At 38.9% G+C, this 25,801-nt stretch overlaps 1 gene segment (V, D, J or C); it reads left to right on the top strand.

The window, feature by feature from the left end:
* The first annotated feature begins 2,487 nt into the window (after positions 1-2,487).
* Positions 2,488-24,812, top strand: LOC116867363. The segment is given in 2 exon segments: positions 2,488-2,559; positions 24,436-24,812. Coding segments are annotated over 2 exon segments (429 nt in total).
* The last annotated feature ends 989 nt before the right edge of the window (positions 24,813-25,801 follow it).

The following is a 25,801-nucleotide window of genomic DNA, read 5'->3' as shown; positions in this document are numbered from 1 at the left end:
CATACTCTTATCCTGTTATCCAGCAATGGCCTTCTTGAGTATTTAACCAAAGGGATTGAAAACTCATGTCTGCACACAGTCTTTACACAAATGTTTTATAGCAGTTTATTCATAATTGTCAAAACTCTGAAGTAAAAGTCATATTCTTCAATAAGTGAATGAATTAATAATGGAGGTATATCCAAAACAATGAGATATGATTCAGTGCTAAAAAAAAAAAATGAACTATGAAGCCATGAACAGATAGGGGAATCTAATATGCATTTTACTAAGAGAAAGAAGACCATCATCATGAGCCATCAGGGAGATTCAAATCAAAACCACATTGAGATACCACCTTACACCAGTTAAAATGGCCAAAATTAACAGGACAGGAAACAAGTGTTGGAGAAGATGAGGAGAAAAGGAACCCTCTTACACTGTTGGTGGAAATGCAAGTTGGTGCAGCCACTTTGGAAAACGGTGCAGAGATTCCTTAAGAAATTAAAAATGGAGCTACCCTATGACCTAGCAATGGCACTACAGGGTATTAACCCCAAAGATACAGATGTAGGGAAAGAAGGGCCATATGTACCCCAATGTTCATAGCAGCAATGGCCACAGTCACCAAACTGTGGAAAGAGCCTAGATACCCTTCAACAGACGAATGGATAAAGGAGATATGGTTCATATATACAATGGAGTATTATGCCTCCCTCAGAAAGGATGAATACCCAACTTTTGTATCAACATGGACAGGACTGGAGGAGATTACAGTGAGTGAAATAAGTCAAGCAGAGAAAATCAATTATCATATGGTTTTACTTACTTGTGGAGCATAATGAATAACATGGAGGACATTAGGAGAAGGAAAGGAAAAGTAAATTGGGGGAAATGAGAGACTGTGGACTCTGAGAAACAAACTGAGGATTTTAGAAGGGAAGGGGGTTGGGGAATGGGTGAGCCTGGTGGTAGGCATTAAGGAGGGTATGTATTGTATGGAGAACTGGGTGTGGTGCATAAACTATGAATTTTGGAATGCTGAAAAAATAAAATTAAAGAAGAATAAACTTACATGTGGTTATATTTTCTGAGTTTGTACCTTGCTGTTTCATCAGAATTTCTACTCTACTTTCAGTGCTTTCCAGAATGTAAGACACACAGCATTCAAATAGATTTTTTCAAGCACACCAGATTTCTCCTTGCAAAGTTGTCCAATCTTGGTTCAAACAGTTTCCTGTTGTTGAAATATGAATAACTGATGGAAGTTTCTCCCATGCTCCCTTATCATTGAGATTTGGTCCTTTACTTTTTGTCACAGTCATCTTAACTGGGGGAAGATTCCACATTTTGACAGATGGTACTTTCAATCCTCTCCAATAGCAAGGTTATGAGAAACACCAGCTAGGAGGAGCACAGTCTGAGATCAGAGACATTTGAGATATCAGATGATCTTGACTCTGTTACTCTAATCTTTGGCTACTTGTTCTTTTTTTTTTTTTTTAAGATTTGTTTGTTTGACAGACAGAGAGGGTGCACACAAGGGCCACATGAGTCAGTGGTGGGATGGGATGGGCAGAGAGAGGGAGAGGAAGAGAATCTCGAGCAGTCTCTGCATTGGGTGTGGAGCTGAGTGTGGGGCTCCAACTCATGACCCATGAGATCAAGACCTATGAGATCATGACCTGAACTGAAATCAAGAGCTGGTTGTTTAAGTGACTGAGACACCCAGGCGCTATGCTACATGTTCTTTTTACAAGGAGTTTTTCTACATAACAGACAACTGAGGGTGGTACATTTGGTAGAAATGGAAGACCTTCTATTTTCTTTGTTTAAGGGATAGAATCATGATTTCTTCCTGATTTTTTTAAAAGATTTTATTTATTTATTTGACAGAATGAGAGAGATCACAAGTAGGCAGAGAGACAGGCAGAGAGAGAGGGGAAGCAGGCCCGTGCGGAGCAGAGAGCCTGATGTGGGACTCAATCCCAGGATCCTGAGATCATGACCTAAGCAGAAGGCAGAGACTTAATCCACTGAGCCACCCAGGTGCCTCCCTTCCTGATTTCTAACATGTACACCAGGGCCATCACTGAATAAATACCAAAAGCATCTACCTCTTTCCAACTAATAACAGTGACTCAGTAGTGAGCAGAGATATAAATCTTGATCTCCACATTCTTCCTGTGCACTTCATCTCTGATCTAACAATTTGCTTGACCAATTGCTACCTTGAAGCATGTGAGTCCCTCAGAGGCACAGGCTAAGAGAAGAGCATTTCCGCAATGAGTTCAGTAGAGATGTGACCACAAGATGGCAGTGCATATGTGCTATGCAGAACACGTGGAGGGTTTATTTTAGTGCATCTGATGGACTAGACTATGGCAGAAGCAGAACCTTTTTCTTATTGGCTGGTACACAATGTGGGAAAGTACTCTGGTAGAAGAAAGAAGGGACAGCCTGATAAGAGAAGGTGCTGAGCTGGCTGAAGGCTGCAATTCTGAACCCGAGCTTAACTGGGAGGAACCATGAAGACATCCATGGGAGCTTTAATCATGTTCTCGTGGCTGCAGCTGAACTGTGAGTTCAAAGTATATTAGTGGATATTCTTCAGAAGTCAAGACTGGCTTTACTCAGGTTTCCTCCCATTAGTGTAAGAAAAGAGAATTCTGAAGCACAATAACCTGGAATCTCTTCTCCTTTCTCTCACTTTTTCTTTCTGCACAGCGTTCAGCCAAGGAGAGAATGTGGAGCAGCATCCTTCTACCCTGAGTGTCCAGGAGGGAAGCAGCTCTGTTATCAACTGCAGTTATTCAGACAGTACCTCAAGTTACCTCCCTTGGTATAAGCAAGAACTTGGAAAAGGTCCCCAGCTCCTTATAGACATTTTTTCAAGCATGACCACAAAAGAAGACGAAAGACTCACTCTTTCATTGAATAAGACAGCCAAACAACTCTCCCTGCACATCAGAGACACCCAGCCTGAAGACTCAGCTGTGTACTTCTGCACAGCAAGCACACATTGCTTCCCAGGCACCTGCTGCCTGCACTCAAACCTGGGACTAGGGCAGCCCCTGTCCTCTGACACAGACCATCAAGGATAGCTTTTGTGCTATTGTTCGTCTGTAGGTGGAAGCTAATATGTTTGACATTAAGAGAATTTAGTAAGACTATGAGGATGGAGATGACCCAGAGAGATTTAGAATATTTTGTTGGATGACCATTTTTTAATGGATTCTTGATTGGAATTAGTAATGTTTTATTTTGGGAAATGCAGGTATTAAGGAACTCCACAATTGCTTTTGAGACTCCTCTCCTATAAATAACACCTTAATACTAACATTACAATCTTTGTTATTGATGGGCACTTATAATATTGTGTTGCAAAAGTAGCATTCATGATTTTTTGAATTCTAAAACATCACATGCCAAACATAGAAATATTTAAGGTGCAAATATGAAAGTGATCATTCTATGAAGAATTTTGGGTAGTGAGACTCTGCTGGAGCATAGAGAACCATGATATGACCCACACACTTACTACACCAGAAACTCCTGTTTCCTGTTCTGGAGACACAGCAGCAGGCACCCAGCAATCTTTCCCTCACCCTGTCAGGCTCCCCTCACTGTGCTGAATCCTGAAACTAAAGAATAAGTCATTTTCCATCTAGTGGGAGAACTCAAACATGTTGCTCTCCAACCTTCTCAAAGTGGTCATGGCTTCCATGTGGCTAGGTAGAGACAACCCCTGTTGGAATGTGCCTTCTCTATGACCTAAAATAGGGGAGATGGACAGTTTCTTGTGGGTATTTTGGGTAAGAAGGATAGTAGCGTGTAAAATAGAATTTCTTTGTGCCAAATCACTTATTTTGACACCACTAATTCCATGTTTTTTCCTTTAGGATCCAATATTTCCCAGAAGGTAGCTCAAACCCAAGCAGCAAAGGTACTATATGAGAAGGGGGTTGTCATTCTGAAATGCATATATGACCCCAGTGATCTAAGTGACAGTCTATTGTGGTACAAACAGCCCAGCAGTTGGGTGGTGCTATACCTTATTCATCAGGATTCTTAGAACCAGCAATACACCACAGAGGTTTGCTACTCATTGAATTTCCAGAAGACAAGAAAACCCATCCAACTTGTCAACTCAGATTCATAACTGGAGAACTCCGCAGTCTATTTCTGTAAACTGAGGGAGCCCACAGGAAGTGGCATGATGGAGGGAGGTGTGCTCAAACCCCAGGGCTCTTGCTGATGCTTCTCCCTGCTATAGGGTCCAAGGCAGGGAATTGCCATCCCAGACAGAAAGTGGCAACGTTTAGGCTTAAAGGGAAAAACTCACTCTGAGAAAATACCTCTCTAGATAAGAGTTATCATGCATCAACAATATCATTATCCCTGAAATTTGTGTTGAAATTGTTTACTGATGACTAGAATTTGCACAATAAACAAATTGCCATTTTGCAATTAGATTCAGCTAAAAGAATTGGCTAAGAAAGTTTAGAAAGATTTGACTCAAAAATGAGTAATATTGTGTGTGAGTTGTTAGATTTTCAGATCAAATTTGTTCAGTACATAGTTATCGAGTATATATTAAGTTACAGGCCTTCTTTAGAATCAGAAAGACTGAGAAATGTCTCCAGTTTTCCTTTTTCTGTTTTATTTCATGCCATTTTATACCACTTAATGATTTAGTTTAATTAGGCTACTTTACTGTGAGTCATCTGTACTCACATTTAGTTTTTTTTCTTTCTTTCTTTCTTTCTTTCTTTCTTTCTTTCTTTCTTTCTTTCTTTCCTTCTTTTCTCTTCTTTTCTTTTTCTTTTTTTTCCCTTTTTTTTTTGGTTTTTGCATGTCAGCTTGGCTTGTTTTATTTTTTTAATTGTTTTAAAGATTTTATTTATTTATTTGAGAGAGAGTGAGAGAGAACATGAGAGGGGAGAAGGTCAGAGGGAGAAGCAGACTCCCTGCAGAGCTGGGAACCCGATGTGGGACTTGATGCCGGGACTCCAGGATCATGACAGGAGCTGAAAGCAGTGGCTTAACCAACTGAGCCACCCCAGCTTGTTTTATTTAAAAAAAATAAACTAATGGTGATGAACGTGATGAATGTAACATAATAAAATTTTTTTTTTAAATAAAACAAGCTGGGGTGGCTCAGTTGGTTAGGGTTAGTTTTTGATGTAGTGTTTCATGATTCATTGTTTGCTTATAACACCCAGTGCTCCATGCAATATGTGCCCCATCACCAGACTTACTCATCCCCCACTGCCTCCCCTCTGAAACCCTAAGTTTGATCCCTGGAGTCCATAATGTCTCATGGTTCATCTTCCCCTCTGATTCCCGCCCCCCTTCATTTAGTTTCTAAGGGGCCTGCTCTGTGACTTAGTTTGTACTAGTTCTCAGTTCATCTTTTTTTTTTTTTCATTCCATCTTATTAACACCTCTAGCATAGGTGTGCTCAGTTTGCACACTGGAGGTTTACCTGCTTCTCACCAGTCTTACCCACAAATGCTCATAACTAGGAGCTCTAAGGGGAACACTGTGAAGGAGTAGTGTGAATTTTCCTCTTTGTCTGTTCCTGCCCTTCACTTCAACAATCCTTCAAAAGCACTTTTTGCCAGTATGTGGCTCAGTCTGCACACTTCCAAACCCTGCTGGTTTGAACAGTGTTTCACACTCCAAAATCATCATTCTCTCCATTTCCCTCCTTCCACCTCTAACCCCATTTGCCTGGTGTCTTATAATTTGGATGGTAATGGATGATTGATAATTGGTCTTGCATTCTAACACTCTCTAATATTTGATTTGAAGGTAGATGTGTAAAGTAGAAATCTTAACAAGAATCTCTTAAAATGTATTAATTACAAAAAATTATCATTTTAATATTACATTTACCATTTTAACAATTTTTAATTGTACAATTTACTGGTAAAACACACTTACATTGTGTTCAACTAGCACCACCATCCATTTCCAGAGTTGTTTTCGTCTTGAAAAACTGAATATTTGTACTCATCAACAGTAAGTCTCCATTACTCCATCCTTCCAGTCCTTGGGAACTACCATTCTGCTCTCTTTCCATGAGTTTGACTACTTTAGGTATCTCATAGAAGTGGAATTTTGTAGTATTGGTCATTTTGTGACTTACACTTTTTTTGACATAACGTCCTCAGGGTTTATCCATGTTGTGGCATGTGACAGAGTTTATTTCCTTTTCAATGTTGAATAATACCCCACTGTATGCACATTTTGTTTATCCGCAACCATCTGTGGATGGCCTTTTGGGTTGTTTTTGCCTTTTGGTGGAAATCAGAATTCATAAACATCTCAATATTTTTGTTAAATAGCCAAATTCTATCCATTTTTGAATATATATCAAAAGTGGATACCTGGATCATAAGGTTATTCTATTTAAAAGATTTTGGGAAACATTTGTAGTAGTTAACTGGAACACCTATGCTCTAGACTTTGTTTTCAAAAGCAAGTTTCAAGGACCAGAGAAAGAGAGTGATCACTAGTTATGAATAGAGCTCCAGTATTTGGGTGTGTCACAAAATTCTGAAAGTTTGTCACTCTTGCTACAGTGCATTGTTTAAATCAGGTGTCTAATAACCACTCTGAATGGAATGATGAAGCCACTCTCCAGTCATCAGCTCCTGAATAGCAGTTTGGGCATCCATTATAATACATTTTCTTTCTTATTTTGGTAAAGATCCAAACTTACAATTACTTAATTTTTCTTTAGTAATTGTATTTGTATAAAGAAAGTACTAGTAAAAGACTGTCTTAAAAGTATTTCAAAACTTGGGAAGAAATCATTTTGCTACCCTCTAGTCTCTCTTTTAGTTTTTCTCTGATAACCATCTATAGTAACAAAAACAGGGAACCAGCTTTTGCTATCCCAGCTCTGTGTTGTAATCCATTAGCTCTGCTGTGAACTTTCTTGATCCTTTTGAACGTTGTTTCATTATTTGTAAAATGAGAAGTGGTATCGTCTTTAGTATTTTGTTGTGACAATTTATTAATAATATATCCAAGAGATTGTGAAGTAGGAGATGAGCAATTTAGGAGAGTATCTCAATAGGTACAGAGAAAGCATTTGAAAAAATCCAGATCCATTCCTAATTCAAACTTCCACTAGATTATATAGAATTGAAGGAAATTTCCTCACCTTAAAAAGGCCTAACAAAAGACCAACATCAAATGTCATACTTGAGGGTTAAAGCCTAAGTGATTTTTCCTTAATTTCACAAATAAGGGAAGATTTTTGGCTTTCACCACCTGTATTTAATACTGAAGTAGTGTTCCAGATAATGCAATAAAGCACATGAAAGAAACAAAAGCCATAGAGTTTGGAAAGGAAGAAGTGAAATTATCTTTATTAACAGCCAGCATAACTGGCTCTCTGAGCAGAAAATGGAAGAGAATATACAAAACAGCTGCTAGAACAAACTGGTTTAACAAAGTCAAAAATGTACCTAGTATATGATCCAGCCATTCTACTCCCAGATATGGACCCAAAAGATAGGAAAGCATATTTCTATAAAAATATTATATACAAATGTTCACAGCAATTTTATTTGTAAAAGCTCCACTGGGACTAACCAATATGGTTAGCAAGAGGGGAATAGACAAATTATTTTGTAGGCACATGATGCAACACCACACAGAAAAAAAAAAAGTCCTGATAATTATGATCAATGAGAATTTTTAAAATAATTAGGTTGAGAAGAAGTCAGACAAAAGAACACATATGATCTCATTTAATAAAATTATAAAATATCCAAACTAATTCGTGACAGAAGTGTTGTCTGGAAATAGGGGTAGGAGAAGGTTGAGAGGATTACAAAGAGACATGAGGAAACTTTTGGGGTAATGCATATGTTCATTATCTCCATTGTGGTGATAGCTTCACAGATAAATATATATGTCAAATATTATAGAATTGTTCACTTTATGGGGAGCCTGGGTGGCTCAGTCATTAAGCATCTGCCTTCAGCTCGGGTCATGATCCCAGGGTCCTGGGATGGAGCCCTGCATCTGGCTCCCTGTTGGGTGGGAAGCCTGCTTCTCCCTCTCCCTCTGCAGCTCCCCCTGCTTGTGTTTCCTCTCTCACTGTGTCTCTCTCTGTCAAATAAATAAATAAAAATCTTTTAAAAAATAAAAATAAAAGTCTTCCTTTAAAAAAAAAGAATTGTTCACTTTAATTTGGTAGTTCATTGTTATACAAATTATATATAAATAAAGCCATTAAATATCTAAATTTACCAAGTACTATCTTCCCTAAATGTGCAAGTCTTCTTGTGTGACACAAAATGGAAAATATTTCTCCTGTAGGATTTCATTGGCCTGAAATGTTTTCTTTTAAATTCTAGATAATGACTTTCTGCATCATGAGCTACAATGTTTATTTTCAACCAGCATTCTCCCAACCTATTTAGCATTGTCCCTGCATATCTGAATAGAATTTTGTAGTGGCTTGTCCCAAATTCCTTTCTAGTATAACTTTGAGGCAGGTTCTGACAATGTGATTTGGAAGGTGGAGGGAAAGGATACATGAACCCAAATAGTACCCAGGACTGAATTTCTTACTTCACTCTCCATCTGGGTAAGTGTTCCCATGCTGGATCAGACTCATTAAATCTGTGCAGAGATGCCTCCAGGAAATAGCCTGAACTGTTTCTGTATGTGTCTAGAGATAACTGTTACAGGACTTTATAGAAGATGTGTCCCTCTCCAGAACTTTATGCTGATAATCCTGATTTCTTACCTTGTGTGAAAAATTATTTGATTAATGTTCAGCAACCAAATGTGACATATGGATGATAATAAGCATCTTTGAGCTAAAACCTGCTAAGAGTATACCATGAGTATTTGTTGCTTGATTCACATGCACTAGTCACCTTATGTTGGAATCACTAAAACAGTGACAATATAAGAATCTCAGATCATTCAGTCTCAGATCATTGACAACGACATGTATGGTGTTTCTTTTGTCTAGAATTCCTGTTTTTTACCTTTTAATAATTCTGAAAGTCAGGAATACTTGATTAATAAATGCTTGCCTATAAAATAGTGTGCATTTCTTCTGAAAGCTTTATTAAAAATAGTATTTAATTATATTAGCAATTGCTAATAATTAAGAAACAAAGAAATATGGTATATATCAAGTAACAAGTAATTGGTTTAATGTAAAAATTATTCAGTGAATACTTAAAAAATGATAGTCACAGTTCTAAATATTGGGGCACAGTGCCAAAAAACACAGAACCACTCAGCAATGACTTGACTTACTATTATTCTTTTCTCTGTGTTCAAGCTCAATACCTTTCCTGGCAGTCAGTGTGTTTTGGGCAGGTCCACATAGACACATGAGAATATGAAGAACTGTAGTAAGATGCTTTAAGAAGTTTATTACCCTCCCTCTTAGAAAATGCCCTAGGATGCTATGTTAAAGAACTTCCATATCAGTCAGTGTCTTAAGAACAAAATAGACCTGAGAAGTCAGGATTGCTGTTGTTCAGACTTCCAAGGGCCACCTGAAGACTGACATGTGCCTCATCAAGTCAGGGTTGAAACAGATGTCTGACTTGGGATTCTGGACCTAGGGTTCTGGCCAACGTGCATGCATTTTAGTCCCTGTCCACCAGGGGGTGCAGCTTCCTACCACAATCACATTTCCTGTGTGAAATGTGGGCTTCCACTGATCATTTTTCTGTCACTCCAACATTTCTTCATGTTAAGGATGAAGAACATTTTTTAGGTGACACTCCAGAGATGAAGTGCTCTCCAGGCTTCGTGGCTGTGGTACTCTTGATGCTTGGTAAGTAAAATGCCTCTTAAAATTTTTGGATTTTTTTCTTCCATTGCATCAGAAAACATTTAACTATAATTTTATCAAATAGCTTTATACACAAGGTGACAGGTCTCTTTTCTTTTTCCCCAGGACAAACCCAGGGAGACTCGGTGACTCAAATGGAAAGCCAAGTGACCCTCTTAGAAGAGGCATCCCTGACTATGAACTGCACTTATTCAACAACTGTGTTTCCCACTCTTTTCTGGTATGTCCAGTATCCCGGTAAAGGTCCACAGCTCCTCTTGAGCTCCTCGAGAGTCCAGGAGAAGAAAAGCAACAAAGGTTTTGAAGTTACCTTGGACAGCAAATCCAAATCCTTCCACTTGGAGAAAGGCTCAGTGCAAGCATCAGATTCAGCTGTGTACTACTGTGTCCTGAGTGACACAGTGACAGGGACTGCAGGGGGAGCGGAGCACAAACTCTGAGCAGAACAGGGTCCTGGATGCTGAGTGTCTTTGCCTGATCCACTCTGGTTCCAGCACAATCTGTTGTTGTTTGTCCCTCAGTGTCTGGTTGGTACAAAATCATACAAATAACTAGAACATAGGAACCAGAAGTAACATTCCCCAACACCAGCTGTTCCTTAGGAACATTGAGTATAGTTTGATGCCAAGAGTTCCTCAACCAGGGTGTAACTCATTTAAGGTAAGAACCACATAACAATAAAGTGGTCTTGTGCTCATCCTTGCAATGATGGTCCAGCCCCACAAGTTTTTCATGGCATCCTGGTGGGTATTGCTGTGTCTATGACACTTTTAGAGACACACAGTGTGCTTGAGAAGGTGGCCTCTGCCTAGTATCTTCCTGACAGAGTATGGCAGGAGAGGTGATGGGAGAGAATCAGCCCCAAACCAGCTTTTAGTAGAAAAAGAAGGGAAGGGAAGAAAGGTGGAGAAACACATGTACCCGAGCAAGGAAAAGAGGCCAAGGACCTCTGCCCTGTTTTTTTGTTTTTGTTTTTGTTTTCCTAGTAAATCAGGTGATAGACACAAGCTGATATTCAACATGGAGGGGTGGGGACAGAACCAGAGTGGAGGAATTGGCTCAAGTCCTGGACAGTCAAATAGATCAGTTGGCTATCTGACCGTAAGAACTCAAGTGAGATTGTTCTCAGTACCCAGGAAATATGGTGAGAGAAAATGCTCTTGCACTCGTGTTTCCTAACAATATAGATAGATAAGTGAGACCGGGAAGGAAGTCCTATGGATTTCTCTAACACCTGCTTTGGAACCTCTCACAGAGGGCCACAAATCATGGGACTGGAGAATGCATGGGAGTAAGTGAAGTTTTGCAAGGAATAATAGAAAACACAATGTCCGTATTACACTGCCAGATTTGCCAGTAGTGTTGCAATCTTTCTTATTTTAAAAATATTTTTAAGATTATTTATTTAACATAGAGAGCTAGGGAGATTGACGGGGGGGTGAGGAGGGGGGAAAGCAGAGAGAGAGAAATTGATCTGAAGCAGATTCTGAGCTCAGCCTGGAGCCAGACAAAGGGCTGATCTCACCATCCTGAGATTATGACCTGAGCCAAAACTAATAGTCAGTCGCTTAGATAATAGTCAGTCGCTTAGATAATAGTCAGTTGCTTAGCCAACTGTGCCAGCCAGTTGCCCTTAGATCTTTAAATTATTATCTCCTTATCAGTATATTTTATGAATAAGCCATGACCAAACTATTAATACATTTCTTTATATAGTAGTGATATATTCTTGGTTTAAATTAATTTTTATTTAATCCTTTAAAATATAAATTTTCTCAAAGCTCTAGAAATATAAATGCATGTCAATATGTACTTTAAACAATTCAAAAAGGTATATAATAAGAATTTCCCTGACATTTGGATAAACAATGTAGACTAGGGATGCCTGGCTGGATCAATCAGTAGAATTGCAACTCTTGATCTCAAGGTTGTAAGTTCTAGCCCCACGGTGTGTTATGAGATTACTTAGTCTTTTTTAAAAAAATCATGGTAGATTATCGCTCATCTATTGATTTGTCTAAAATTATATTAAAAAGATAGTAAAGACATCGCAAAGGGCAGGAAGCCACAAACGTAAAGTGAAACAAGGAAAGAAGCTACTAGCAGAGGGTGACATCAGCCAATTCTAGAAAATGTGTTGTATATGGAGAAAGCAAACTTGCATGAAAGACTAGCTGAAGAAGAAAACCAGGACTAGTGTAGAAGAAAGTAATTGTGTGCTGTGCCCTCCAGAAAGAGTCAGGAAAAAGAAGCACCACAGAATTTTTGATATTTGAGGAAGATGGTGTTGCCAGCATTGATGTGTGCTTGCGTTTGTGTGTTCTGTGTGCCTGTGTGCATGTGTTGAGGATAGTGGGGGTGAAGAAAGTAAAACAAGTGGTCTGAGTGAGAAAACTTATAACTCAGAGAATAGCCATCAATCCATAGCCCATTATAAGAAGCAATGATCACTTTCTTAACCTAGAGGGAATTGGACATTGGTCTTTGAGGAACTGAGAGGAGCTCATATATAAATTCCCCCAAATCTGTGTATTAGTAAGCTTTTTAATTTTTGATCACCAGTTCAACTTTCTTTCCTTAAATAAGTTATTCAGTTCCTCCCTCTGGAGGAACTATCCCCTGGCAAACACTGATCTTCTTACTGTCTCCATACTTTTGCCTTTTCCAGAATGTCACATTTTCACATGTGAGAATGCAGCCTTTTCAGATTGGCCTCTTTCACTTAGAAATATGCAGGTAAGTTTCCTCCATGTCTATCCATTGCTTGATAACTCGTTTCTTTTTAGCACTGAATAAGATTTTTTTAATCTGATCTATAAAGAACTTTTCAAACTAAACACCCAAAAAAACAAAAAATACCGTCAAGAAATGAGCAGACGAATGGACATTTCCCCAAAGAAGACACACAAATAGCCAACAGACATATGAAAAAAAATGCTGAACATCATTTGGCATCAGGGAAATACAAATCAAAACCACAGTGAGATACCACCTCACACCAGTCAAAATGGCTAAAATTAACAAGTCAGGAAATGACAGATGTTGGCGAGGATGCGGAGAAAGGGGAACCCTCCTACACTCTTGATGGGAATGAAGCTGGTGCAGCCACTCTGGAAAACAATATGGGGTTTCCTCAAAAAGTTGAAAATAGAGCTACCCTACAACCCAGCAATCGCATTACTGGGTATTTACCCTAAGGATACAAATGTAGTGATTTGAAGGGGCATGTGCACCCCAATGTTTACAGGAGCAATGTCCACAATAGCCAAACTATGAAAAGACAAACTATGAAAAGAACTTAGAAGTCCATCAACAGATGAATGGATAAAGAAGATCACACACACACACACACACACACACACACACACACACACAATGGAATACTATGCAGCCATCAAAAATGAAATCATGCCATTTGCAACAACACAGATGGAACTAGAGGGTATTGTGCTAAGCAAAATAAGTCAATCAGAGAAAGACAATTATCATATCTCTCTGATATAAGGAATTTGAGAGGCAGGGTGGGCATCTTGGGGGGAAGGGAGGGAAAAAATGAAACAAGATAGGACTGGGGAGGGAGACGAATAATAAGAGACTCTTAATCTCAGGAAATAAACTGAGGGTTGCTGGGGGGTGAGGGGAGGATAGGGTGGCTAGGTGATGGACATTGGGGAGGGTTGTGCTCTGGTGAGTGCTGTGAATTGTGTAAGACTGGCCTGTACCCCTGAAACAAATAATACATTATGTGTTAATTTTTTAAAAACCAGCACGATGAGACACCACCTCACATCAGTCAGAATGGCTAAAATTAACAAGTCAGGAAACAACAGATGTTGGTGAAGATTCAGAGAAAGGGATGTCCTCTTAAGTTGTTGTGGGAATGCAAACTGTTGCAGCCACTCTGGAAACAGTATGGAGTTTCCTCAAAAAGTTAAAAATAGAGTTATCTTATGACCCAGCAATTACTTTACTAGGTATTTATCCAAAAGATACAAACATAGTGATTCCTAGGGGCACCTGCACCCCACCGTTTATAGCAGCAAGGTCCACAATAGCCAAACTATAGAAAGAGCCCAGATGTTCATGGACAGGTGAATGGATAAAGAAGATGTGGCGTGCGCATGCGTGCGCATGCGTGTGCGCGCACACACACACACACACACACACACACGCACGCGAATATTACTAAGCCATAAAAAAGAATGAAATCTTGCTGATTTGCAATGATGTAGAGGGAACTAGAGGGTATTATGCTAAATGAAACAAGTCAGTCAGATAAAGACAAAAACCATATGATTTCACTCATATGTGGAACTTAAGAAATAAAACAGACGAACATAGTGGAAGGGAAGGAAAAATAAAGTAAGAGGAAAAAAGAGAGGGAGGCAAACTCTAAGAGACTCCTAACTATAGGGAGCACACTGAGGATTGATGGAGGGGAGGTGGTGGGTTGAGGCAGAACTGGGTGATGGGCACTAAGGAAGGCACTTGAAATAATGAGCACTGGGTATTATACGCAACTGATAAATCACTGAATTCTATCTCTGAGACTAATACTACAGTATATGTTAATTAAATTGAATTTAAATAAAAAAATTTTAAAAATACAACTTTGAGAAAAAAGAAGACTCCTTTATCTGGATATGCCATGGTTTATTTACCCTTTTTTCTACTGAAGGACATCTTGGTTGCTTCCATTTTTTGGCAATTATGAATAAGGCTGCTATAAATATTTGTGTGCAAGTTTTTGTGTAAGCAAGAGTTTTCCAACCATTTTGGTAAACATGTAAGACTGCCATTGCTCAATCATTTGGTAGAAGTCTGTTTAACTGAGTAAGAAACTGGTAGTCTTGTGTTCCAGTGTGGCAGTACCATTGTGCATTCCTGTCAGTCAAGTATGAGGTATCCTGTTGCTGGATGTCCTTCCTGGTATTAAATTAAAAACAAAAAACAAAACAAAACAAAAAAACAGATCAACCTTGAAAATTCCCTGGGCAAAGATCACTTCAAAATCAATTTAATCCTTCAAATAAAGCTTAATTTAATTTATTTTGGCAGACTACCTTGACCTGAATCATTTTTTGCTGTACCTTTGGAAATTGTAAGTGAAACTTGAACTATTTCCTAAGTTTGATATTAGGTGTCCACTGAGCAGCTTCTGACATCGTTTACGGGAATTCTGATATTATAACCAATACTGCCTGTGAAGAGTAGACGCTCCCAGACTCCTCACTATATCAACTGCTTTCTAGCAATATACCCCTGAGCCTCATTCCATATTTTGGTTTGTGTGTTCCCACTTCATGAACTGTCTTTTCAGATATGCACATGACACTTTTATTATTAATTACTACTTTGGTGAAATTCATTGGATTGACCTGGGCTATTTCTGAGTTTCTGACACCAGCATTTGGTGGTAGTAGTATTTTGGATTTTGGCCATTCTAATAGGTGAGACTGTGCTGTCTTATTTTTTTTAATGTAGTTTGTATTGTGTAGCAAACACTTACCATGAGATGTAGCCTCTTAAAATTTTAAGTATACAATACGGGATTGTTGGCTATGGGTACAATGTTGTACAATAACTCTGTAATCTCTCATATGCTGGATTAGTAACTCCCTCTTACCCTGTCTGCAGAGTTTATGGCAACCTTTTCTTTGATTCACTCTTTGGTTCTATAAATTTCAATATTTTAGATACCACATTAAGAGTGGAATCACATACTATTTGTCTTCCTGTGACTGGCTTATTTCAGTTACCATAATATCCTCAAGATTCATCCATGTGGTTGCATATTGTAGGATTTTCTTTTTCCTTTTTCTTTTTAAGGCTGAACAGTGCTCTGCTTATGTATATAGCACACTTTCTTTATCCATTGATCTGTTTTTGGGCATTCAAGTTGTTTCCCTATCTTGGCTATTGTGAACAGTACTGCAATGAGCATAGGAGTGCTTAATAACTCTTTAAGATTCTGATTTCAATTATTTTTAAAAGATTTTATTTATTTATTTATTTATTTATTTATTTATTTATTTATTGTCAGAGAAGGAGAGTACAGCAGGGGGAGGAGCAGGCATTGGGAGAAGTAGACCCCCCACTGAGTAGGGATCCTGGGATCATGACCTGAGTCAAAGGCAAGCATCAAGCTGACTGAGTCACAGAGGTGTCCCCTGATTTCAGTTCTTATTATTATATACCCAGGAGTGGGATTACTGGATCATATGTTAGTTCTGTTTTCAACTTTTGAAGAACCCCTATATTGTTTTCCATGGTTAGAGCATTGTGCATTCCCACCAAGAATGCATAAGTGTTCCAATCTCTTCACATCCTTGACAACACTGTCATTTTCTATTTTTGATAATAGTCATCATTGTTTAATGTATAACATATGGATGATATAAAAATTTGTTGCAAATGTAGTGGCAAATACATTGAGATAGTCATCATTAAAAGGGAGTAGAAAATTACACATGTTTAAAGTATGTTCTTTTTTCTGCCACCTTTAGGTTGTGGCTAGTATCAACATTTTAAATACTGAAATATATAATGGGATGGCCCATTTTTACATATTTACATGACTTTGTGAGGTGATATTTTACTGGGACTTTGATTCGTATTTTCCTGATCATTAGTGACATTGAGTATTTTCTCACATACTTGTTGGCAATTTGAGTATCTTCTTTGAAGAAATGTCTATCTAGTCCTTAGACCATTTTTTTAATTTGGCTTATTAGTATTTTTAAAAACTATTATTATAGGAGTTCCTTTTATAGTTTGGATATTAGCCACTTATCATATATATGTAGTTTTCAAATATTTTCTTCCACTCTGTAGGATGACTTTTGGTGCTGCTGACTGTTTCCTTTGTTGTACTGAGCTTTTTAGTTTGATGTGGTCCCCCTTAGTTTTTGCTTCTGTTCCCTTTGCTTTTAATGTCACATCATTGATTATTGCTAAAACCAATATTGTGGAACTTCTCTCTTATGTTTTCTTTTCAGAAAAATAACTTTTAGGCTTGCCTGGGTGGCTCAGTGGGTTAAGCATTCAACTCTCGATCTAGGTTCAGGTAATGACCTCAGGATTGTGAGACTGATCCTTGTATCAGGCTCTGGACTGAATGTGGAGCCTGTTTAATATTCTCTCTCTCCCTCTCCCTCCCCCAGTTTGCATGTACTCTCTCTTTTTAAACTAACAACAAAAAATATCTCTTAGTTTGTGACTTTTTCTATTGTTTTGCTATTTCTGCTGTAATTTTTGTTATTTCCTTCCTTCTCTAGACTTGGAACTTACTTTATTCTTTTCATAGTTCCTTGATCTGTAAATTAGGTTATTTAGTGGGGATCTTTTGTTAGGATATTAGATCTATATACATAATTCCTAGGGGTAATATCTAAGACAAAGGAACACTTTAATTTAGGAAACAATGCACTAAAGCATGCATTTAAAAGATAAGCTGTTAAAATGATTAAGATATTTTTATGTGTGGGTATGACTCCAAGATTGCTTTTTGTGATACATTTCATTTAATAAGATACTAAAACAAATGTGATATGCATAAACAAGAGAGTCGAAGTCTCCCTTGATTCAAATTTGCACTTGATTTCTCATGCGGAGAATGATTATAGACAATTTTGATAATGGTTTCTCAACTTCTCTTAATGGGTTTTTAGAGGCATTAGCAATGTGTGCTTTCAATAGCTCTTAAAGCATTCCCAGTTGTGAAAGAATGGATATATGGGGGACCACTGAAGAATGTGTAGAGGCTGCTACTCACACTTGTTTTTATCCTGCTCTATCAAGATGTGAACTTTGCTTAATTTTACTTTCATCCTTTTTTGCAAATCTCAGTTTATTCTTGATATTTCATCTCTCCCAGTTTTCTTCTCTCGTCTGTTCTCTTTCCTACTGGAATATTAAATGTTTTAATCTCTTCTTTTCTTCTTTAGATCTTCCCTTTGCAGGAGTAACCTTAGTTCACTAACGAGGTGTGCTCTTAGATAGCTTTGACTGATTCCACAGACTGACCTTCCTTGGGATCTCTCCTGTGGGAGTGTTGGGTTTAGCAGGTGAAGAAAGGGCTTTAGTCTTTCCACACAGAAGCAGGAAAATCCCATCCTATCTGCTCACCTTTCTTGGCTGTTTTCTTTCAACACTTCCACAGATCACCTGGTGCTCATCAGGACAAAGGCACTTCTTCATCTCTTCACCTATTTAACCAATCCCCAGCCCTCTCCCTTCTGGTAACCATCACTGTGTTCTGTTTATTTAAGAGTTTGTTCTTCCTTTATCTCACTGTCTTATTTTTTCCCTTTATCTTGTTTGGTTTGTTTCTTAAATTCCACAGGAGTGAAATCATATGGTACTGGTCTTCCTCCAACTGCATTATTTTCCTCATTTTCCCTCATTATTATACTCTTTAGCTCTGACCATGTTAAGCCAAGTGGCAAAATTTCATTCTTTTATATGGCTGAGTAATATTCCATTACTCTTTATATATTCTGAAATCTAGTAAACTACCCCAATGAAACTAAAAGTTCAATGAATATTTGTGGATTTCTTTTGAACTGCAGTAAAGAAATCAAATAAATAGCACAAAATGAGATTTACCGAATTATTTTCTGATACAATTTTCTTTAAAATTTCACATTAAAAGTAGGTTTAGGTTTACTTGTAATCCTCATTCAATCTAAGCAATTATCTTCAACTCTGACCATCTGCATTTCCTTCGTCAGGAAGATTGGAATGAATAGGCCTGGGGATATGTGTCCGAGGAGTTGCTTGGTCTGAAGGCATCTTAGTTGACCCCTTCAGTCCTCTAGGGGGCACTCTAGGCCTAACAAGAAGCAAACACCTCCTGGTGGTCCAAGTTTGAACAATTACAGAGAGAACAGAAATCATGTGAGCCAGTCCAATTATAGATAGGAAAGGTGGGGAGAGAGTGGGGACCAGGTCTGTGTAAAGCTCGTCTAAGGTTTTCAGTTCTGCCATTGCATATCAACTTCAGACATCTGTAGGCCATGTCTCTAGAAATCCATTATAGAGATAATTCTTAGAGACAGGTGACAGGATAGGGATAGTTCTGGACCTTGTGACCAAGGAAATGAGACAGAAAACATTCTGTTACCTGGTATCGGTTGTTATGAATAAAATCCTCTAAACCTACTGGCATTGAAATTATTTCAAAATCCCCGATATCCTACCTTTTTATATATCTCTGCTCAGAGTGGAGGGAACAAGAAGAAAAAAGAAAAAAAAAAAGGAACAAAAATAGAAGGAAAGGAAAAGATCAATATTGACTTTGACCAGCAACATGTGACTTGGTCTGCCTCAGCTATGTGGGTGAAAGAGTATCCACCAGTAGCACAGGAGAGGTGGAGAGGTGGAAATTAAATCAGAGGAGGCGTTATGCAGAAATGTATTTTTCACCAACAAAATTCTGGTTGGAATCATTTTTTATGCAGATGTTGGCTGCCTGTTTTGGTTTCTAGAACTCTCCTGACTTCAAGAAATTGTAGTTACTTCTGCAATACACAATGCATGCTACCAGATATTTTTCCTTGTCAGTATTTATACATAGCTGAATTCTCACATTGTCTAAGTATGCAGTTTGGGGAATGGAGTGTCTCCTCCCTATGAGTCTTCAAAGTTCTATGTAACCTCCTTTGAGATGCTGACACTTCTAGAAGGATCATTCAGCTTTCCTCACATGCTAACCCATAAATCTTACATAAAGTGTTTTCAGAAAAATCCCTTATATCTTCCTTTATTGGAAATATGGCACCTATCTCTCTGCCTTGCTGGCAAGTACACTTTTGGAGAGATTACTGTGCACTGCTACTGTGTCACTGTGGGTGGAGTCTGGAGTTCTGTGAATGACAGAGCTGAGGTGTGATTGGTGCTCAGCGGTCTGTTGGAAGGGATTGAGGGTAAGAACACAATTTTTCTGGACCCTGGACTCTACACTCTGCAGACTGGAGTATTCCTAATACAGCCACTGAAAAAGAAACATGAAGACAGACTGGGGAGCTCTGCTGGGGCTTCTGTGGTTCCATGTTTGCTGTGAGTTGCATTCCTCATGGATATTGGGTGGAGTCCACAGCCCAGTGGTGAGGGGAGTGAGCTGACAGAGAACTCCTAGAAGGTCCTACATCATTGGGATTGGTTCTTTGGATATTTTACAGGTTTGAAAATGGCACCGGTGACTCCCCAGTCATATCATTTGTGTTTTTCCCTTTCCACACAGGGGTGAGAGGGATGACTGTGGAGCAGAGCCCTTCAGACCTAAGCCTCCAGGAGGGAGCCAGCTCTACTCTCAAGTGCAATTTTTCTAGCACAGTGAACAGAGTGCAGTGGTTCCGGCAGAATCCCGGGGGCGGCGGCTTCACCTCATTGTTTTACATAGCTTCAGGGATGCAGCACAGTGGAAGGTTAAACTGCACAGTGAATACTAAGGAACAGTCCAGCACCCTCCACATCACGGCGTCCCGACTGGAAGACTCAGCCACCTACCTGTGTGCGGCGGAGGCACAGTGCTCCCTGGTGATCTGCAGCCTGCACCCAAACTGCAGCTGCGCCTGCAGCCCCCGCCTCTCCCTGGGGCGGGCATTTGACCCCACAGCAGCCTTTGCATATTTTTAGACTTATGTTACAGCACTTTTTTTCTTTCTAAATTAGACCTACCAGTGCTCTCATTTCACTTGCTCTTCTTGCCGTTTTTCTTCCAAAAAGCCCTTTGTAGGTAAAAAGTTCTACCATGGGACCTTTGGAGCAAGTGACAGAGATGCCCATATCCATTACCCTGGGAAGACAGATGTCCTGGCAGCTAGCATATAAATTATTTGTAAATAGCCAAATGGGAAAGGCTTGAAAAAAACAGATGGTCATCAACAATTAGAGAGAGTTGACTAAAATTTTTAGTTACCTATAAATGTTTTACTATCAAAGGATAGTAATGAGAACATGTGTAATGTTTTCTCCAGTCTGTATTCACCATCTTCCCCTTGAAAATACAAATAAAATAAAATAAAATAAAATAATTTTATTGAGGATCAGGCACTCTACTTATCTAATTACATTTTTTTTATTTTAGTAAGGTAATACCCTGTAAATAAGTACTTTCATTTCATGTGAGAATAAATGAGTTTTAGAGCATAAGTGCTTTAGTGGAGCTCTTATTATTCCAAAAGTTAGTGAATCTGAGGTGACATAAGAGCTTATCCCCTGAGTACCTGATATAGAAGACATTTTAGAATCACAAAATCTTAATGATTTCCATTGATCAGTTTTACAATATGTTAACATATCACTAACAGAAGTATGTTTTTAAGTCATTTCTAAATAGCACCTTGTGTGGACAAGCTTATGAAAATTTTCATTCTGTTCCGTGAAAATCATTGCTCTTCCTTGCATTTTGCATGAATTTATTACTCATGATTTTATAACATTATTCCCACTCTGGGAAGGGGAGAAGACAGCTTTCAGGATTACCCTAAAAGAACCCTTCCCTCTTGTAACCAGAGACAAAGACTGCTGACCCGGAACCAAAGTTGAAACTTACATGCAGAAAGATTCCAGCAAAAATGGGATTCCAGCCTGCACTGGCTTTTATGCTGAGAAAGGGCATTGATAGGAAAGCCTGTGCCCCTGAAAATTCAGATGAAGGTAAATGGGCAGATTCCCTGAAGCTGGGAGGAAACTCAGTTTCTTGAGCATGGGACCTGTGCAGTTACACAGCCCCCCAAATCTCCCAAGGAACCCTGACCTTGGTTTGATGCTGTGCCCTCACTGTCTTGAAATTAATACTAGTTTTACCTTCATGCTTGTCTTTTATAAATGAGTCCTGTAAGTGGGAGGAACAAGTGCCTGAGCAGAGAGGTACATGCGGCACCAGGACACAGGCGGGAACACATGCAGGCTCAGCTTTTGGGTCACAGCAGGCTGTGTGTGAGCTGAGCAGTTGACGATGCCACCTGTGGTGTCTGTGCTTGTTTTGGACTAGCTGGGGCTTTGACATGCAGCCAAGGGTGTAGTAAATATTGTTGGAAATTACTACAGATTGAAAGTGTATACCTGGACATTTCAAGAAAGCAGTTTGGCAGTTTCTTATGGGACTAAACATACTCTTACCGTATGATGCAGCAATGAATTTCCTGAGTATTTTCCCAAAGGGTTTTAAAAATTATGTCCACACAAATTTGTACACAGGTGTTTCATAGCAATTTTATTCATAATTTCCAAAACCTTGAGGTAAGTTGCATGTCTTTCAATAAGCGAATAAATAAATAAATGGTGGTACATCCAAACAATGGAATATGATTTGCTGCTAAAAAGAAATGAGCCATGAAGCCATGAAGAGATAGGAGAAACCTGTATGCATTTTACTAAGTGAATACAGCTGATCTGCAAAGGCTAGGTAGGGTATGATTCTGATCCCATGATTTTTTGGAAAAGGCAAAACCATAGGAAGTAAAAGATTGTGGTTGTCAAAGGTTGAGGGGAGCAGCAGGGATGAAGAGCACAGAGAATACTTAGTGTAGTGAGCCTAATCTCTGTGATACTATAATGGTGGATACATACTTACATTTGTTCACACCCATAGAATGCACAATAGCTGGAGTGAACCCTAGATAAACTCTGGGCTTTGGGTGATATGACCTGGCAGCATTGGCTCCTTCACTGTGAAACTTGTCCAGGAGAGGTTGATAATAGGAGAGACTATACCTGTGTGGGTGCAGGAGTTACATTGGATACCCAGTACATCAGCCTTGTTTTTCTTTGAACCTGGTTAAGATGGTTGAAAATAAGAGAGTCTTTAAAAAATTAAATTGAGAGACATGAAACTAATATGTATGAAGAGTTAAAGCATTTTTGATAAATGATTCCTCTAGAAACATTAACTAATGAGAATCTTTCCTTGCTTTTTGAAAGATGTTCCCAAGTTTTCATTTTGGAATGATGTCAAAAATTGTGTAGATATCCATGGCTGGAAATAAGGAAACCCCAAAGTAAAGTTTCAAGGAGAAAGCCAGAATCCAAAAAGAAATTAAGCTGTCTTAAAAAGTGCTTCTCTCTTTCTGTATTAGTAAGCTCATTTACCCCCTCTAGGCTGCCTCAACTGCCAACATTCTTTCTTTCTTCTGTAGGATATATAAATTTCATATATATATCCCAGAGGAATATCCGGCCTTCACATGGCTCAGCCATGAAGCCCCCTGATCTCACTGCCTGTGAAGAACTTTCACTCAGTGAATAAATCCCATTTTATTACATTTTCATATGGATCTAACTCTCCTTGATACATTATTGATCTTATAGAAGAAATGAAAATCCTGATAGGATTTCATCCTGAGGACCGTATCTCTGCTTCTGAAGATGCCTCCGCCATTGGCTAAGATTAACCTCAGACATACTCGGTCACCTGTGGCTGTGAAAATAGTCTTGGAGTTCCATGATGCAGGCAATTTCACCCACTCTGACACTTGTCCATAGCGCACACCACCAGTCATCAACAAATATTTGCTTTGTTATATAGTACAAAAGAAATTTAAAGCTGGAATGCCCTTAGAGATTCTTGAGTCCAACTTCATTTACACATCAGAGACCGTAACCAAGATAACAGTAAGAAACAATTAGGTACTGAATGAGTCAGGCGAGAAAGAAAGTGGGTTTCCTCACTTCCTCTTTGACATTAAACATTTTGACTGTTGGTACAGTCAATTCTCTGGGAATTTCAAGGTCTGGAGCAAGACCACAGGAGGAATAGTCTGAAAAAAGAGGCATTTGAAATATCAAGTGACCTTCTCTCTCTTACTCTAATCTGTGGCTTCCATGTTCCTTTTACGAATGTTTTTTCTCTGTAACAGACAAATGAGGACAATAGGTTTGGCAGAAAGGGAAGGGTTTCCATTTTCTTTGTTTAAGAGACTGAATCTTGATTCTTTCCTGAGTTTAAACATGTATACCAGGCCCATCACTGAATACATAGCAATAGCATCTACCTCTTTCTAAATTACTAACAGTGACTCAGCAGTGTGCAGGCATGTAAACCTTGATCTCCATGTTCTTACTGTACAGTTCATCCCTGATCTAAGATATAATTTCCTTGACCGATTGCTGCCTTAATGCATGTGAGTCCCTCAGAGGCACAGGCTAAGAGAACATTTCCCCAGCAAATTCATAGAGATGTGACCACAAGATGGCAGTGCACCTGTGCTGATGCAGAACATGTAGAGGGTTCATTTTAGTGCATCTGATGGACTAGACTATGGCAGAAGCAGATGCTTTTTCTTATTGGCTGGTAGACAATGTGGGAAAGTACTCTGTTAGAGGAAAGAAGGGACGGCCTGATAAGAGAAGGTGCTGAGCTGGCTGGAGGCTACAATTCTGAACCTGAGCTTAACTGGGAGGAACCATGAAGACATCCATGGGAGCTTTTATCATGTTCTCGTGGCTGCAGCTGAATTGTGAGTTCAGAGTATATTAGTGGATATTCTTCAGAAGTCAAGACTGGCTTTACTCAAGTTTCCTCCACTTAGTGTAGAAAAAGAGAATTCTGAAGCACAATAACCTGGAATCTCTTCTCCTTTCTCTCACCTTTTCTTTCTGCACAGGGTTCAGCCAGGGAGAGAATGTGGAGCAGCATCCTTCTACCCTGAGTGTCCAGGAGGGAAGCAGCTCTGTTATCAGCTGCAGTTATTCAGACAGTGCCTCAAGTTACCTCCCTTGGTATAAACAAGTATTTGGGAATGGTCCCCAGCTCCTTATAGACATTCGTTCAACCGTGGCCACAAAAGAAGACCAAAGACTCACTCTCTCATTGAATAAGACGGCCAAACGTTTCTCCCTGCACATCAGAGACACCCAGACTGAAGACTCAGCTGTGTACTTCTGCGCAGCAAGCACACATTCCTTCCCAGGCACCTGCTGCCTGCACTCAAACCTGGGACTAGGGAAGCCCCTGTCCTCTGACACAGACCTTCGAGTATAGGTTTTGTGCTGTTGTTTGTCTGTAGGTAGAAGCTAACATGTTAGACTATTAAGATGGAGATGACCCAGACAGCGTGAAAACATTTTGTTGGATGATTCTTGTGTTTGGATTCTTGAAGTGATTTAATAATGTTTTATTTTGAAATTCAGGTTTTCAGGATGACTTCATATTTGCTATTCAGACTCCTCTCCAAAATAACCAGTAATACAGTCCTTATTATGGATGGCTACTTAATATTGTGTTTCACAGTAAAAATTATAATTTTTCAATTCTAAAACATTACATGTCAAATAGAGAAATACAGAAAGTGCAAATATGAAAGTGATAATTCTGTAATCACATAATATTGCTAATATTCCTTTTAGGCTAAAAATTCTTATTATAATTAGGATCATGATTTTTTTCACTTTATGTATTTTGATTTGATTATTCCACACTTCATCAAGTCTTTCCCTCAAACATCTGCTTTTCTTAGGTTTAAGAAAACTTTTTTAAGTTTTCATTTAACATGTGCTTTAATATAGCTCTGTGGTATATTTTAATTAATTACATTTTCAAATCAATTTTGTTCCTCTGTATTTGGGGCAATATTTGACAGCCATTTCTTTTTCTTAAAAAGATTTTATGTGTTTATTTGAGAGAGAGAGAAAAAAATAGAGTACAAGTATGAGTGGAAGGAGGGGCACAGGGAAAGGGAGAAACAGATTCCTTTCTCAGCTTGGAGCAGGATCCTGGGAACCTGAGATCATCACACGACCTGAAGTCAGCTGCCTGGTTTACTGTGCCACCCAGGCACTCCTTGACCACCATTTCTATGTGCTTTGATTAATGTCTTGTTCAAAAATTGTGCCCCAGTTTTTCCAAGCACACAGGGGGTAAGTACTATTTGTGTGTTTAAGGGGAATTTAGATAGGGAGTGATCTGACAAAGTGAGCTTCAGATAAAGCTCAGAAATCTGTCCTCATTTACACAATTCTGTATGTATCTGT

The sequence above is a fragment of the Lontra canadensis genome, unplaced genomic scaffold, assembly GCF_010015895.1.
Source record: "Lontra canadensis isolate GAN:19392208 unplaced genomic scaffold, GSC_riverotter_1.0 scaffold12, whole genome shotgun sequence".
NCBI lineage: Eukaryota > Metazoa > Chordata > Mammalia > Carnivora > Mustelidae > Lontra > Lontra canadensis.
This window is presented reverse-complemented; position numbering and strand designations above follow the sequence as displayed.